This window comes from Gobio gobio (assembly GCF_949357685.1).
Source record: "Gobio gobio genome assembly, chromosome: 9".
In the NCBI taxonomy this organism is placed as follows: Eukaryota; Metazoa; Chordata; class Actinopteri; order Cypriniformes; family Gobionidae; genus Gobio; species Gobio gobio.
Window position 1 is genome coordinate 12,783,011 of NC_137115.1, and position 15,397 is coordinate 12,798,407.

Here is a 15,397-nt window from a genome sequence, read left to right on the forward strand (position 1 = left end):
TGATCCAAATGTTTCTTCTGGGTTTTTTTTTTCAATCAAAACATAAAACAAAACCCAGTATATTGTTTCAATATTTACTTACTTTATTACCTTTAATAATTACATTTTTTCAACAGGTATTCCTGCATAAGGGGGATGATGCAACAGGCTCATAGTATATTTGTCACCTCACTTTATCAGTAGGTTTAAACTGAGTAACAATGGAAACCAATATTATAAATAAAGAGACTTAAAAGCATATCATTTTAAAGATATTTATTAGCTGATATTGGAATCACATTAAAATAATACCATTACAATATATCATTTTAAAGTTATTTATTAGATGATATTGGAATATCCTCTCTTTGCATAGCTGGTCATGCACATTTAGAGTCCAGTAGAATTCCGTCATCTCTCACACACACACACACACACTATACACATCAGAAGCCACGCAGTTTCCAATAGCACCACATCATCTAGTGACTATAAAAATAAATGAAAAAGCTATATTTGTGTAGTTACACCATAGAACTCCACTGCAGCGATGAATACACCACATCACCCTCCACACACTCATCCTTTCCAGTCTCACTGGGGCTCTGCGGAGAGCAAAGTAACACTGTTTTCTTCACATTAGAGCCCAGACGAGCTATAGCTAGAATATCACAGAGAGGTAACTCTTCCTCCATGGAGATGCATAATGCAATGAAATGAGCATGGAAACGCAGAGGATCACCTGCAAAAAGACAATATTAAGATCTCAACTGTTAAGCTGCACTGAAAATACTGATGTTCACATTTATACATGCAATTGACTTTTCACACGCAATTGATTGACAGATAAACTGCGTTTTAGTGTTCAGTTGAGGATGTTTCCAGCAAACGGTTTGCTTTGTAAATTCAGATAAACAGCACTATAGAGGGTAAATGTTATCATTTATCATTATTTCAACTGAATTGTATATATGCATTTATAAACACATTTTGTTCTTCATCCATGCAATAAATGCACGTCATGAATGAGCTTGGTTTTATAGTGTATTTAATTCAACTGCTCAGGTAAAGTTATGGTTTGAGCCATTTCAGGGGACCAAGCCTGTAATTCACACCCTGCTTGTTTCCATATTTCAAAAAATGTAGTTTTTTTTTACAAAGGTTTACATCTCACAATTCTGACTTTATTCCCTCACAATTCCCAGTTTACATCCCAATTCTGACTTTTTTCCTCACAATTCCCAGTTTACATCCCAATTCAGACTTTTTTTCCTCACAATTCCCAGTTTACATCCCAATTCTAACTTTTTTCCTCACAATTCTGAGTTTACATCTCGTACTTCTGACTTTTCCCTCACAATTATGAGTTTACATGTAGCAATTTTGACTTTTTTCCTCACAATTCCCAGTTTACGTCCCAATTCTGACTATTTTCCTCACAATTCTGAGTTTACATCTCGTAATTCTGACTTTTTCCTCACAATTCTGAGTTTACATCTTGCAATTCTGACTTTATTCCCTCACAATTCCGAGGTTTCCATGTAGCAATTCTGATTTTTCCCTCACAATTCTGAGCTTATATCTTTTTTCCTCACAATTCCCAGTTTACATCCCAATTTTGACTTCTTTTCCTCACAATTCTGAGTTTACAGGTCGGATTTCTGACTTTTTCTCCTCACAATTTTGAGTTTACATCTTGCAATTCTGACTTTATGCCCTCACAATTCTGAGTTTACATGTCACATTTCTGACTTTTTTCCTCACAATTCCCAGTTTACATCCCAATTCTAACTAATTTCCTCACAATTCTGAGTTTACATGTCGCATTTCTGACTTTATTCCCTCACAATTCCGAGTTTACATGTAGCAATTCAGATTTTTCCCTCACAATTTTGAGTTTACATGTAGCATTTCTGACTTTTTTCCTCACAATTCTGAGTTTACATGTCGCAATTCAGATTTTTCCCTCACAATTCTGAGTTTACATGTAGCAATTCAGACTTTTTTCCTCACAATTCCCAGTTTACGTCCCAATTCAGACTATTTTCCTCACAATTCTGAGTTTACATCTCGTAATTCTGACTTTTTTCTCATAATTCTTAGTTTACATATTGCAATTCTGACTCTTTTTTTTCTCCCAATTCCAAGTTTACATCTCATAATTTAGATTCTCACAATTCTGAATTCACATCGCACATGAAATATGCTTTATGCTTCAGAATTGCTAGAAATAAAATCAGAATTACCTTTTTTCCCCTCACAATTCTAATTTATTTATTTTTATTATGTGGTGGAAAGAAGCTTCCATAAAAAAATTGACCTTTGCTTTCATCATAAACATACCTGGATATACCAGGAAATCTCCTCCAAATTTCCCTGCTGAGGTCAGGTAGAAGCCTTTATTTCTCAGATCTCTGTATACACGGAATCTAGTGTTCAAGCGCTCATCTCTAGGCACCGGCCAATCAGTGGAAAAGAAACTGCGTTCCTCTGGACAGTGGCTGAAGCCGGCACGGGCAGTACAGAGCTGGACCGCCATGGCCGAACGCGGAAAGCGGAAAGCCTGGTCCAATGCATTAAGACGGTCTCTAATTGCATTGCCAGAGTCATCTGTGCCTGTGGGATCAGGAAGAGTCAAATATCATTGACACAGTATCAGGGCTCTTATCGTGCTTTAACGGACAAATGCACACAAAATGATGTCTAAATGCCAGCCTTGGGACAGTATCCTCATAAACAGAGTCAGTTATGTTTTAAGTGAACATAAACAGCTGAGAGAAAATCTGACGTGTGCCATTAAAGCTGTGCATTAAGTCTTAAAGTGACAGCAGCCTAAAATTCCTGCTTGTGTCTGTCACTTAAGTTATTTAGTCAAGAATAGTGAATGTTGTTTGATTAAAGGTGAACTATGTAGGATTTTTGCAGTAAAATATCCAGAAACCACTAGGCCAGTGTTATATATTTTGTTCAGTTGAGTACTTAGAAAATCCCAAATGTTTCCAACTATTTGTAAATCGTGAGAAATTGCTATTTTAACCGAGGAACCGGGACGTGTGGGCTATGCGTGTGAGGGAGTCGCCTGTCGATTGCGTCATATCTGCGTCACCCTCGGTTTCCGGTTTTATTCAGTGAAACACTTTACTCTCACTGCATTTTGAACAAGTGTCATAGCAGCCGCCGACCGAACATCATAACTTCCTTTTCAACACACTTAGATATATCTAATACGATAAACAGAGTTGCGTTACCTCACTCATGACTGGAAAAGAGGAAGTGGCGCCGGCAACCGTGTCATAATAAAAGTCCTGCCGGCGACTATGCCATAATAACAGTCCCGCTCTTCAATCGCTCCTGCGGCCTTGCTCAGCTCCACAACACTCGGACTACAGACTACAGTAATGTTAATAATCACATCCATGAACATGATTTCTGCCCGAGTCCTATCCTGACTGTTTTCCACCGGCTGTGAGGTGAAAACCACGTCCCAAGATTCTGCGCTCAAACGTGGCGTCATCAAACTACGCCTTTGTTTTGAACAGGCGACCTCTAGTGGACGGAAAAGTTACATAGTGTAGCTTTAACATGTTATTTAACACAAATATCTAATCTACATTTAAGACTATGCAGTGTTATTTTACATTTGATTACTCAATTTCTGTCCTGTTTCTTTACTATTGTATTTATTAAACCAAGTGCATGTAATACACTTATTTTGTTCACATTTTTTTACTGATTGTTTACTTGCCTTTAATGTTTGAACATTATATTCGTTTGGCTAGTAATTTTTGCTGTGGTATCGAAATTGTAATCAAGAATTGTAAAAGAAATGCCCTGTAGCTTTTAAGTTGCTACAATATTTTACTGATAAAATCGTCAGAGCAGTGCTGACAACACGTTTCTGTTGCGATTGTGTGTTCGTATTGTGTGTGTGTGTGTGTGTGTTTAAGTGGGAGAGAGAACAGGAGAAAGAGAGTGATTTCCGTACATAATAAAACAATTTGTGGCAAAAAATATGGAAATCTTTTGTTGTTTTTATACTATTGTATACTATATTTATTTGCTTGGTCAGTGTCTTTGTGGGATTTGGTTCTTTTGCTAGGCTGTAAGGACATTTGAAATAACTGAAATAATTTGGCGAAGTGATGTGTAATGCAGTATGGGCATGACATTCTAGACACTCTCTCACCGTTCTCTTTCTCATTGATGATTCTACTCAGCACTGTCTTCTTGTCCTCCAGGGCCAGAGCACACTGCTCCTCATAACTGCTCTCCAGACCTGCTTCATACAGCCTCGCAGCCTTTGAATGCACCTCTTTATCTCCACAATCCTGATGAAAATAATAATACATAACATAATAACAATGTATCCACTCACATAAGTCCAGACAGACAGACGATAAGATAGATAGATAGATAGATAGATAGATAGATAGATAGATAGATAGATAGATAGATAGATAGATAGATAGATAGATAGATAGATAGATAGATAGATAGATAGATAGATAGATAGATAGATAGATAGATAGATAGATAGATAGATAGATAGATAGATAGATAGATAGATAGATAGATAGATAGATACTAGATAGAACTTTGACTGAAATAACCACTCGTTACAACCGAGGTATGCAGCTAGGGGTGTGCCGGTTTCAGAACTGGTGATGACGGTTATGATGTGAGTCAAATGTAACGGTTCGTAACATAACCGTCGTCGGGGGGGTGGGTGATCAGATGATGTTCGTCTGTTATAGGACAACTTAGTTTGAATAAACAAGCAGACACTGATTAGCTACTTGCTATAAGTTTATTTATATACACACAGTAAAAAAAATCCTTAACAAACAAAAAAAACCTTTGCAATGAACATGCTTTGTTTTAAATAAATCACACACAGTAAACTAATCCTTTAAAACAAGTAGGCTACTTAAATTCTATAAGAGCTGCATAAAAATGAATGAGTAGCCTAGGCTAAATTACTAATGATAAAATCTACATACCTTTATCAAAGAAAAAGAAAAAAAGAATTCGAACAACGACTGTTGTGATAATACCTTAATTAAACTAACTAAATACAGGAAACAAAAAAAGTGCAATGACATTTTAAATTCCTAATCTTTTTCGACTTCCAAGTTCCGTGACAGGAACACCAACATGTTCACTTTACTCGGTTTTAGTGACGATCTGACAGGGGTAGCTATGTTACCCGCAGTGCTAAAAACTCACTCTGATGCTGTGCTTGAAGCACAAATACACATGTATTTACGTGCCAATTTTGCTAAGAGCGGATAGCGTGTTTCATTGTCTCTCCACCATGCTAGTGGATTAGCCGTAGAGTCAATTGGTTGTTCTTGGAGATAGCGGGTTAACTCTGTGTCTGATCGGTAAAGGGGCAGAGATTTCAGACCTCCGTTTATTAAGGAGATCTCCCAGATTTTTCTTCTTGGTAGGGGGTGGTGCACAGACCTCTCCCGAATCATCTTCTGCAGTAACAGCCTCCGAAGCACCACTAACTCCGCCTCGGTTTCCCTTGTCAGCTGAGGGAACCTATCTTTTTTTTTTTTTTATGTTTGTAAAAAATATTTTAATAACACGGTTTTGGCGGTTATAGAGTTCTAATGACGATGTTAAACTATAACCGTCGGTCTCACGGTTATATACTAACCGTCACACCCCTATATGCAGCAAAGCATTTGTGAAGCCACAACACGCACAACATTGAGGCGGATGGGCTACAACAGCAGAAGACCCCACCGGGTACCACTCATCTCCACTACAAATAGGAAAAAGAGGCTACAATTTGAACAAGACCAAAATTGGCTGGTCTGATGAGTCTCGATTTCTGTTGAGACATTCAGATGGTAGAGTCAGAATTTGGCGTAAACAGAATGAGAACATGGATCCATCATGCCTTGTTACTACTGTGCAGGCTAGTGGTGGTGATGTAATGGTGTGGGGGATGTTTTCTTGGCACACTTTAGGCCCCTTAGTGCCAATTGGGCATCGTTTAAATGCCACGGCCTACCTGAGCATTGTTTCTGACCATGTCCCTCCCTTTATGACCACCATGTACCCATCCTCTGATGGCTACTTCCAGCAGGATAATGAACCATGTCACAAAGCTCGAATCATTTCAAATTGGTTTCTTGAACATGACAATGAGTTCACTGTACTAAAATGGCCCCCGCAGTCACCAGATCTCAACCCAATAGAGCATCTTTGGGATGTGGTGGAACGGGAGCTTCGTGCCCTGGATGTGCATCCCACAAATCTCCATCAACTGCAAGATGCTATCCTATCAATATGGGCCAACATTTCTAAAGAATGCTTTCAGCACCTTGTTGAATCAATGCCACGTAGAATTAAGGCAGTTCTGAAGGCGAAAGGGGGTCAAACACAGTATTAGTATGGTGTTTCTAATAATCCTTTAGGTGAGTGTAGATAGAAAGATAGACAGACAGACAGATAGATATTAACTGACGGACGGACGGACGGACGGACGGACGGACGGACAGACAGACAGACAGACAGACAGACAGACAGACAGACAGACAGATGTTTGTATTCTGTGGCTGTAGTATTTGAGTGTGAGACCTGAGTGTGCAGAGAAGCCGCAGCAGTGTTCGTCTCCACCAGCAGCAGCGCCTCCTCCTGCAGGAGCTCCAGCGGTCTGCCCAGCCGCACGTTCTGCCGAGGCTGACGGGCCAGAGAGCCCACCAGAGCCCCGGTCACACCCACAGATCTGCACATTTTCATGTCCGACACCTTCCACAACAGAGGGGTGGATCCGCAAAAGCTGATGTCAACCAATCCTGCTGGCGGATTCTCACTTTCACTTCTGGTATCCGTTTCTTCCTTTACTTCCACACTTGATGATGACAGTGACATATTCACCTCTGCTGGATCCCCATCCATTACTCTTCCAGAAAACCTGGATGTCTCAACACATGCCTATCAGCGTATACGATGTGCTTCCGCTCTAAAGAGCAATTACCGAGGCAGTTTGTATCGGCAGTAAAAAGGATAACAGTAAATACATAGTGATCATGCGAAATACATCTTAAAAATTAAAGTTACGACAGCACAGATATTTCAAAATGAACTATGCCTCAGGGTCACGATTTACCTCGCGCTGCCTGCACACGAATGTTTTTTTTTTTTTTTCAGTTCTGGATTCATCTGCTGAAAGACTTCCACATTAAATAATCATTACAAACAAAATATACGTCGCGATACACAACACGTGTATTCTTTACACAACTTCCCTTCCATGCATCGCATCCCATGTGACCTCAATCTCTAGATTTGAATAAACAGAACAGCAGGCGCCATCTAGCGGTCACCTAAAAGTTACAAGTCACAATTCGCTTTACTGGCATGGTGTAAAACAGGTTTACATGGCAAAACCATGGGTGATAGTATATAACTAATAGGTTTTAATAATAATAATAATAATAATAAAAACACATACATTCTCCCTCGAAAAAACGTTGCTGTTGTAAGCCGCTTTTCATGTGGTATCCGTTCCTTTTCTCATCGCATTTTAAGATTAACCAATCACAGCCGTCTCCGATAACCCGATTATTTAATCTTTTTAGTATTTCCGTTTGAGTTTCGGATATTATAAATAATAGGTTTAAAATATTTTACCGCTTAATGCACAAACTTCTCCAGTAAGGTGAAGAAAAAACATCCTGATTCCTGAAAGATAAATGGTGCGTTCGGTCTCCTGAGCCACCGAGCTCTTGTGGAAGACCCGTTTTACAATAAGAAAATGTAGCAATAGTTTACACATCCATTAATCGACTTTATTCAAGACAGAGTAGGCAATAAACACATATTAAGTATGATCAAAAATCAAAATTTATAAAAGTACACCCTTGATGGTACACATTTAGTTATTGGATACATTTACAGAGCTGTTTATATTTTTTTAAATGAATATCGTTGTCTAGAATGTACTTTGAAATTAGCATAAAACAGCAGAGTGGAATGAATAAATTGGCACGTATGAAGAATGATGAAAGGGTAAATAAGATGAGATAGCAAAATCAAATAGAGAATTTTAGTTCTGAACACATTACAAAGAGTTTGAATTTCCTAACGACAATTGCTAATACTTTAGTAATTAATACAGCAGTGTACTGCAGAATGCCAAAAACAGGTAAGACACTGTATTTAACACCAATTTGATCCACTTAACAGCATGTGTTGTTATTGATCGATGCCTGTGGAATATTTTCAGATGAAACTTTTAATTTCCTCCATAATTGTTAGCCGAAGACTGCAGTGCGGCTGTGTGTGCAGGGAAACTCATGGAGAAGTGAGAGGGACGGGGACATCCAGCCTGCACTAGCAGACACACTGCATTCAGTGCAAACCTTCATTAATGCCGTCTCACACACCAAGGCCTCACGTCACACACCTGGAGGAGAGGGGAAAAGATAAAAAAGTGTGAGGTATGATGCTCAAAACAATCTGGAAAGCTTTTTTATTTACAGAATGTTCTTAAAGTCAGCATCAAATGGAAGTTGCGATAGTCTTTTCTTCCATATTGTGACATATCAGTGAAATGATTTCTCAAACAAGAAAAAAATGTAGGGACTTGATTTTGTCCATTGGGAATAGAGTGGTGCAGGTATGACGATATTTGTATGTAATAGTGCATATATTTAGCAAAATACTCCTCTCTATTAACTATTCTAGCCAACTAACATGCCATGGTCATTAAATGGCTTTCCTGAGGTAAATGTAATGTTACTTGACATTGTTCTCCAGCTGTTTTATTGACCTCTTTCCGCGGTTGAAACAAATGATTACGTGAGACATGATACATTTCAGTACTGTAGGCCTATCTTTCAACTATATCTTCCAACATACCCTCTGATGTTCACTCATGTTTATTTAATGCTGTAACTTGTAGTAAAGAGGAAGAGATGATCACTTCACATGCCGCTTGAACTGAGGCACTACAGGCCGTTCATCAAAATGAAATTTATTGTTTGAATTTCATAATAAAAATGACAGAATTTGAATTTTTCATATCAAAAGTAACCTGCTCCGTCTTGTCTGTCAGAATCCGTATATCATTCAGTCTTTTTTTATTTAAAAAGGTGCACTGTGACTTTTCCGTCCACTAGAGGTCGCCTATTCAAAGGCGTAGTTTGATGACCTCACGTTTGAGCGCAGAATCTTGGGACATGTGGTCTTCACCTCACAGGCGGTGGAAAAGAATCGGGATAGGACTCGGGCAGAAATCATGCTCATGAATGCGATTATTAATGTTACTGTAGTATGAAGCAGAGCAGGACCGAGTGTTGTGGGAGCTGAGCAAGGCCTCATCTGTTAATAAAATGAACGCAACACACGCCTCGCGAGCAGCGGGACTTTTATTATGCCACAGTCGCCGGCGCCACTTCCGCTTTCCGGTCGTGAGTATGAGGTAACGCAGCTCTGTTTATCGTATTAGATACATCTGAGTGTGTTGAAAATTGTTATGACGTTACTCTGTGCGTTTGCTCGGCGGCTGCTATGACACTTGCTGCACTTGAGTAAAGCGTTTCTGCAAAATAAAACCGACAACCGAGGGTAACACAGATATGACGCTATTGACAGGCGACTCCCTCACACGTCCCGGCCTTGGTTAAAATAGCAGTTTTCTCACGATTTACAAATAGTTGGAAACATTTGGGATATTGTAAGTACTCAACTGAACTAAATATATAACACTGGCCAAGTGGTTTTTGGATATTTTACTGTAAATGTTACACAGTGCACCTTTAACATCGAAAGTAGAACATTTAGAAAACTGCTCCTTTTTCAGCTTGATTTTTCGTTTTTCATTCAGGGCCGTGCCCCAGTACGGTTTGTGTAGAGTCATTTGTTAGTCTGGTTGTTTGATGACAAAAAAAAGGAAAGAATTATAGTTGCAATAACCACGATAAGATTCTGTACAGCTATTCTGCTGCGTGGAACAGAAGAACAACTGGGGCACGTTCAAGCTCAAACCGGTGCGCAACGTTTTGCTACGGTTTCCGGGTTGAACGACACGTTTCCTGGAAACGGTGTGCAACGGGGTCTGAGATTTGTTTTATCTTGTTTGGTGGGTGTGTCAAATATGTCAGCCCAATCAGCAGCAACATGTATATATACCGCGCGGTGTTAAAGAGACAGCTCGCACAATGGGTCCAAGTAAAGTTGTTTACAAATGTGTCCGTTGCAACTATTGCGTCATCTGAACAGGGTGTTCAACGCAGCACCGTTTCCGTTTAAAAAACTTTTTGCAACGTTTTGTCGGGGTATGGTTTGATCTTCGGCTGACCAATCAGATGACAGGGGCGTTTCATTACCGCCCACGTGAAGAGATTGAATATTCAAAATGTTTATTCACTTTTCTAAGTGAGAGCGTGAGAACAGTGTCAATTGCGTGAGAGTTGGCAGCCCTGGCTAACCCGTTTCTGGGTTTTGGCCTACAGAAATAAGTCATCCCTGCACCCCTCTATTAATAGTGGCGTAAAAACCATCAGGCTACCCACAAGTCACAGCCAGTCTGTTTGGTTCCTGCAGTCTTACGCCCGTCTGTGGGGGAGAGAGTCCATATGTGCGCTCAACTTCATCTCGTTCTCCAGAATCTGCAGCAGCTGCTGCACGGAGGGCACGTGGCCTGACTGCAGCTTTGACCATACAGGCACATCTGTGAGCACGAGCACACACACACAGTAAAAATTAGTAGTATTAAACATCATGTATATGTGAAATCTTTGCGTTAAAGTATTTTGATCAATAATCAACCGTCAGTCCTACCATTAAGTGTGATTTCAAAGGCGCCAGTGGACATACACTGGTTTTCAATCATGTTGCTGAGGAAGAACACCATCATGCAGGCATATATCTTAACAAAAACACAATAAATGTTAGTGTGTATGTATATTAAATAAATAATTTTTTTTTTTTTAAACATCTAAATAATATGCAAAAGTCTAAACATTAATCTCTTAATTTTGCAGTAAGAAGTTATACTTTTCGAAAATAAAGGCTTAAACGTCTAAAAGATGCACATTTAAGGGGCTACTCTTTTGGTGAAAGTTTTCAGACAGCTTTCAAAATGGCCGCCAGACAGTGTGAACACGTGAATACCCATATCTCAGTGTGCAATGGTCTGATCAGCTTGAAATTACAGGAGGTATGTAGTAACACACACATCAATTGGTTAAGACTTCAAGTAGGATGATAAATAAAAATATATATTTTTATAATCTGAGCTCAAAGATAGTGTGCTTAATGGGTACTTGAGCTTAATAGGTACATATATTCATCTGTTGAAGGCATAGGACCATGAAATGTTCGTTCAATCATTGCATTCGGTCCAAACGCAACAATACGATGTTCTACCTGCCTGTCAACATATGCATTTCCATATATCCGTGCACCTGCTCACGCAGACGAAAAAAAATCATACCACATTTAATTAAATTCTTCTGAAATAAATAGGCTATATGTAAAAGAGTAAGAAAAGGTGTGTGATGGTTTGCGCAGCATGGTTTCTCTGTATAAAAATTCAGATACACATGTACAGCAAGCTATTAAGTGGTCCAAATAAAAAACCTGTAGGACTATATAAAAGGTGTTTAAAGTCGGCAGCTTGACATAAATTAAAAATTCACCCCATCCATTTTCTAAATGCACGTTAGAGATCTTATTGTGAACAAATCATCCGTGCAATGTTTCTTTTATGTTTTGATCTCGTAATATTTCATGTTCAATGTCAACTTTTACTGGACCTTCCAGTGAAATGACACACTTCACTCTCCGGCGCATGTAGGACTTCTCCAATCAATTAGGATTTTCAACGAAAAACTGAAAAGTTTTATGAGTTTTGGCCGTTTATTTACACGACAGTGGCGTTTTGGGGGGCCAGAAAACGCAGTTTTTCATTCGGCCTATAGGCGCATAGTGTTTCTTTACAAAGTGACATCGCCAACCACTAGCATGAATAATACAGCGTTTTAGACGTTCTCACGGATCTGTGTGAACAGGGATCGTTTTGATAATGTTGTCTGTATGCGAAAAATGGAAAGAAACTTTTCAGTTTTTAGTACCTCATTGCAATGTAAACATACCCTTAGTCAGCTTAAACTCCGCCCCTGCAAGCTCATGTTCATCAAGCTTCACTTTTGAATGCCACGCCCACATCTCAACGTCCAATCAACAACAATGCATAGAACCATGTCCCTGCTGTACATTTTTTTCTTTGTCGATAATCTGTTACACTCGGATGTACGTCACAATAAGAAAATATCTGTCGCTACTTTCGCTTCATCTCTACTTTAAATTGGTTTTAAGGATGACACTCTTGGCAACAAATAAAAAAGAATCCAGAAAAATTCAAATGGAGAAAATAAAACATTAGAAATAAATTCTGAAACAGAAAATATGAAGTAGAGGCATGGAAATCCCACAACTACACAATTATTAGTGATTGAGACTCACAGAATTAGATATTTCCAAATATAATGTGACCTTTTTCTACAGAAATTGATATGCACTTCAAAAATGCCCCAAACTGACCTTATTCTCTTGTGCCCAAAGCCAGACTCCTGGAGTGTCCGTGCGGAAAAATGTGAAAGGGTCCTTGCCCAGGATAATTAAACCAATCACTGCAAATTTGAAGACAGAGAGGAAGGAAGCTATGTGCCTAAAAAAAAGAATTAAAAAGACCAGTTTATGAGTTAAAGTTACAGACGCCCATGAATTTGTATCGTATACAAAATTTCTTAGGCATGAGAAAGAAACCCACCTGTACAAGGGCTGTGGCAGGAAGTTTTCTCCCTCGAGGCGGATGTCTGGGTACCTCTGGTTGAGAACCTGAGAGTACTCTTCAAACACCCGCCTGTATCCTCAGGAAACGCTGCAAATTGAGAGGCACTGTATTTAGGAACTGACCCACTGAGGAAAAATAAACTGGTTCATGCATAATTATAAATGCTTTCTTCTGCCGCAGAATAAAAAATAAACTTTTTATCTCACAATTCTTACTTTATAACTCCCAATTGTGAGGAAAAAAGTCACAATTGTAAAATAAAAAGTTGCAAATGCCTTTTTTTTTATTCCATGGCAGAAATAAGCTTCCATACATAATAATTGTCAAGGGGAAAAAAAAGCTTTTACCCAATTACAAGATGTAATAGCAAGTTTGCACAAGAAGACATTTTGTACACACAAAGAGCTTCATCCATTAATAAAAAAATTCCTTTTATAAATTCATGCTTAATTACTTCTAACATTAAAAGTCAGCACACATACGATTGTAAAAACATTTAGGTTTGTGTTTATTATGATTTTACTACAAAAGCATAGTTATTTCTTTAGTTGGTTTTACTGTAAAAACAAAAAAAGTAATAGTTAAATCATGGTAGTAGAACCATCGTACTTCCGTAGGTAACGTTACTTCCAAATGTTAAGCTGTTTTTTGTTTTTGTTCGGGTTTTTTGTTTTGTCCTGAAAGACTAAGGGCAGTTGTCTTAGACTCATTAAATGTCATATAAAACATTTGCTGTATAGCATAACTATTCAGTTAACGTTACATGTTACGTTTGAGCATGATTGTTGCACACTGATGCTAAGGCTAATAAGGGGCCATTACGCTCAGCTAGACAGACAGAGAAAACGAATAGGTAGCATACATCATCCCACTTTAATACATTTACTGATTCTACATAATGATGTCAGTTTAGATTATATAACTTTAGTTGCTTTATCAACACATGACACTGTTCAGCACGCGCACTGAAAGGAAACGGAAACAAATTCAGTTTGCTTACCAAATCTGAAACTTCAGCAGTGGCATTCCAGTATATTGCATTTTCATCCTTTTAACGCTCCCATTGTCGGCTGTGGCATGATACACTGACAGCACACAGACCAGTAAAAGATATAAACACCGCGTTTCCATTATGCACAATCTGCTGGCGCAACCTCCGCTCTGAATCTGACAGGAAACTCCCGCAATATATACAGCCTGTCAAAGTAAAAGCTCTCACCATATTAGAACAGAGGGTTTCTATCTTTTAAAGGTCACGGACCGCCAAATATGATTCTCATGCGAGGGAACCTCATCCTAAAAGGCAACTATATAGTTATGTATAAATACTATGTATTTTTTACGGTCTATGATAAATACCCAATTTATACAGTGAAAATTAATATTACAAATATCTGTATATTATTATTTGTGAAATATTTAGTTTCTATTACACAATTTTTTAATACTCACTATAGTACTGTAAGATGTATTTTTAATATCCACCCCCAAATCATTCTTGTCGGCTATTGGCTGGAGCACTGTTGTTTCATGGTCCAGCCTGCACCAGTTTGTTTTTGTTGCAGTTTGTGGAGCTTGTGCTGACTACAGAGACCGCGTTTTTTTACAGTGTGTTCAGGGGACAGGCAGCTAGCGGATAGTGAGGAGATATTTGCTGTATGTGAAAAAAATGTTTTGGCCTAAAAAACACGTGACATCGCTTAGAACACCTTTAATATAGTTTAAACAAATGATTTATTACTCCCCTCACAGTCAGGCAAAATTAGCTGTATAGCCCAAAACCACAATTTGTACCAGGCTGTAAAAAAAAATGTTTCTGCTGTAAAGTTGGCCATTTTAACATGGGGCTCAATGAGATTCTGCTCCCTTCTGGAGCCTGTCTCTAGCGGCCAGTCGATGAATTGTCGTATATGTCACTTCCGTATTGGCTTCAAGAGAAACTGGGGGAGGTTGCTGTTTGGTGTGAACATTGTAGTGGTGGATCTTTTGCTTTTTCAGTGACTCTTTAGGCCAGTAGGTGGTGACCACTGATCTATATAAATTACATTATCAACCTAGACTGGGTAAACCCAGCCTGATCTGCCGGCGATTTGATTTTGCCCTGCAACTCAGTCTGGAAACCTGTGCATTAATTTCTACTGCTTCTGTTACACTTTTGCAGGATCCAATCACAGACTGGCTTATTCACTTGGCTCACTATTGGCGGGTTTAACACGATGACGGATAGAAAAGCGATGGGTCGTTGCCAGTCTATGGTCGTTGCCCGTTGATCATGCCTCTTTCTTGTGGTCTGATTGGTTGAAGGACTATCCAATTGCGTACAGGGTCATTTAATGTATGCTCCTTTATCACGCCTCTTGTGCAATAGAAAATACATAGCAGACTCCCCAGACCAATGTTAAATCTTAAATTGAGCTTGGTCTGGTGATAGCCAGACAATTATCAACCCTTAGTAGCTAGCAAAACTGTTCATCCTATAACATAATATTAATCCATTTACTTAGAAGAATCTATAACAGCTGTAGGAAAATCACCATCTACTGTCAGAAAGTTGACCAGAGTCAAGGTAATAAAACGTAGATCTTTCGTGGATGAAAA

General features: G+C 38.8%; 2 protein-coding genes across 2 annotated transcripts; both read right to left on the reverse strand.

Annotated features, from left to right (window-relative positions):
• Positions 1-240: 240 nt before the first annotated feature.
• Positions 241-7,294, reverse strand: tsen34 (TSEN34 tRNA splicing endonuclease subunit). The gene is made up of 4 exons (XM_079824809.1): positions 6,574-7,294; positions 4,166-4,307; positions 2,323-2,595; positions 241-721 (listed from the first exon to the last, which is right to left on the reverse strand). Exons 1-4 carry the CDS (start codon positions 6,892-6,894, stop codon positions 504-506), a joined length of 954 nt encoding a protein of 317 aa, XP_079680935.1. The 5' UTR covers positions 6,895-7,294; the 3' UTR covers positions 241-503.
• On the reverse strand, positions 7,149-14,006 carry selenot1b (selenoprotein T, 1b). Its single transcript, XM_079824810.1, has 6 exons — positions 13,800-14,006; positions 12,776-12,886; positions 12,547-12,673; positions 10,783-10,870; positions 10,515-10,672; positions 7,149-8,404 (listed from the first exon to the last, which is right to left on the reverse strand). Exons 1-5 carry the CDS (start codon positions 13,928-13,930, stop codon positions 10,548-10,550), a joined length of 582 nt encoding a protein of 193 aa, XP_079680936.1. The 5' UTR covers positions 13,931-14,006; the 3' UTR covers positions 7,149-8,404; positions 10,515-10,547.
• Between the last annotated feature and the right edge of the window lie 1,391 nt (positions 14,007-15,397).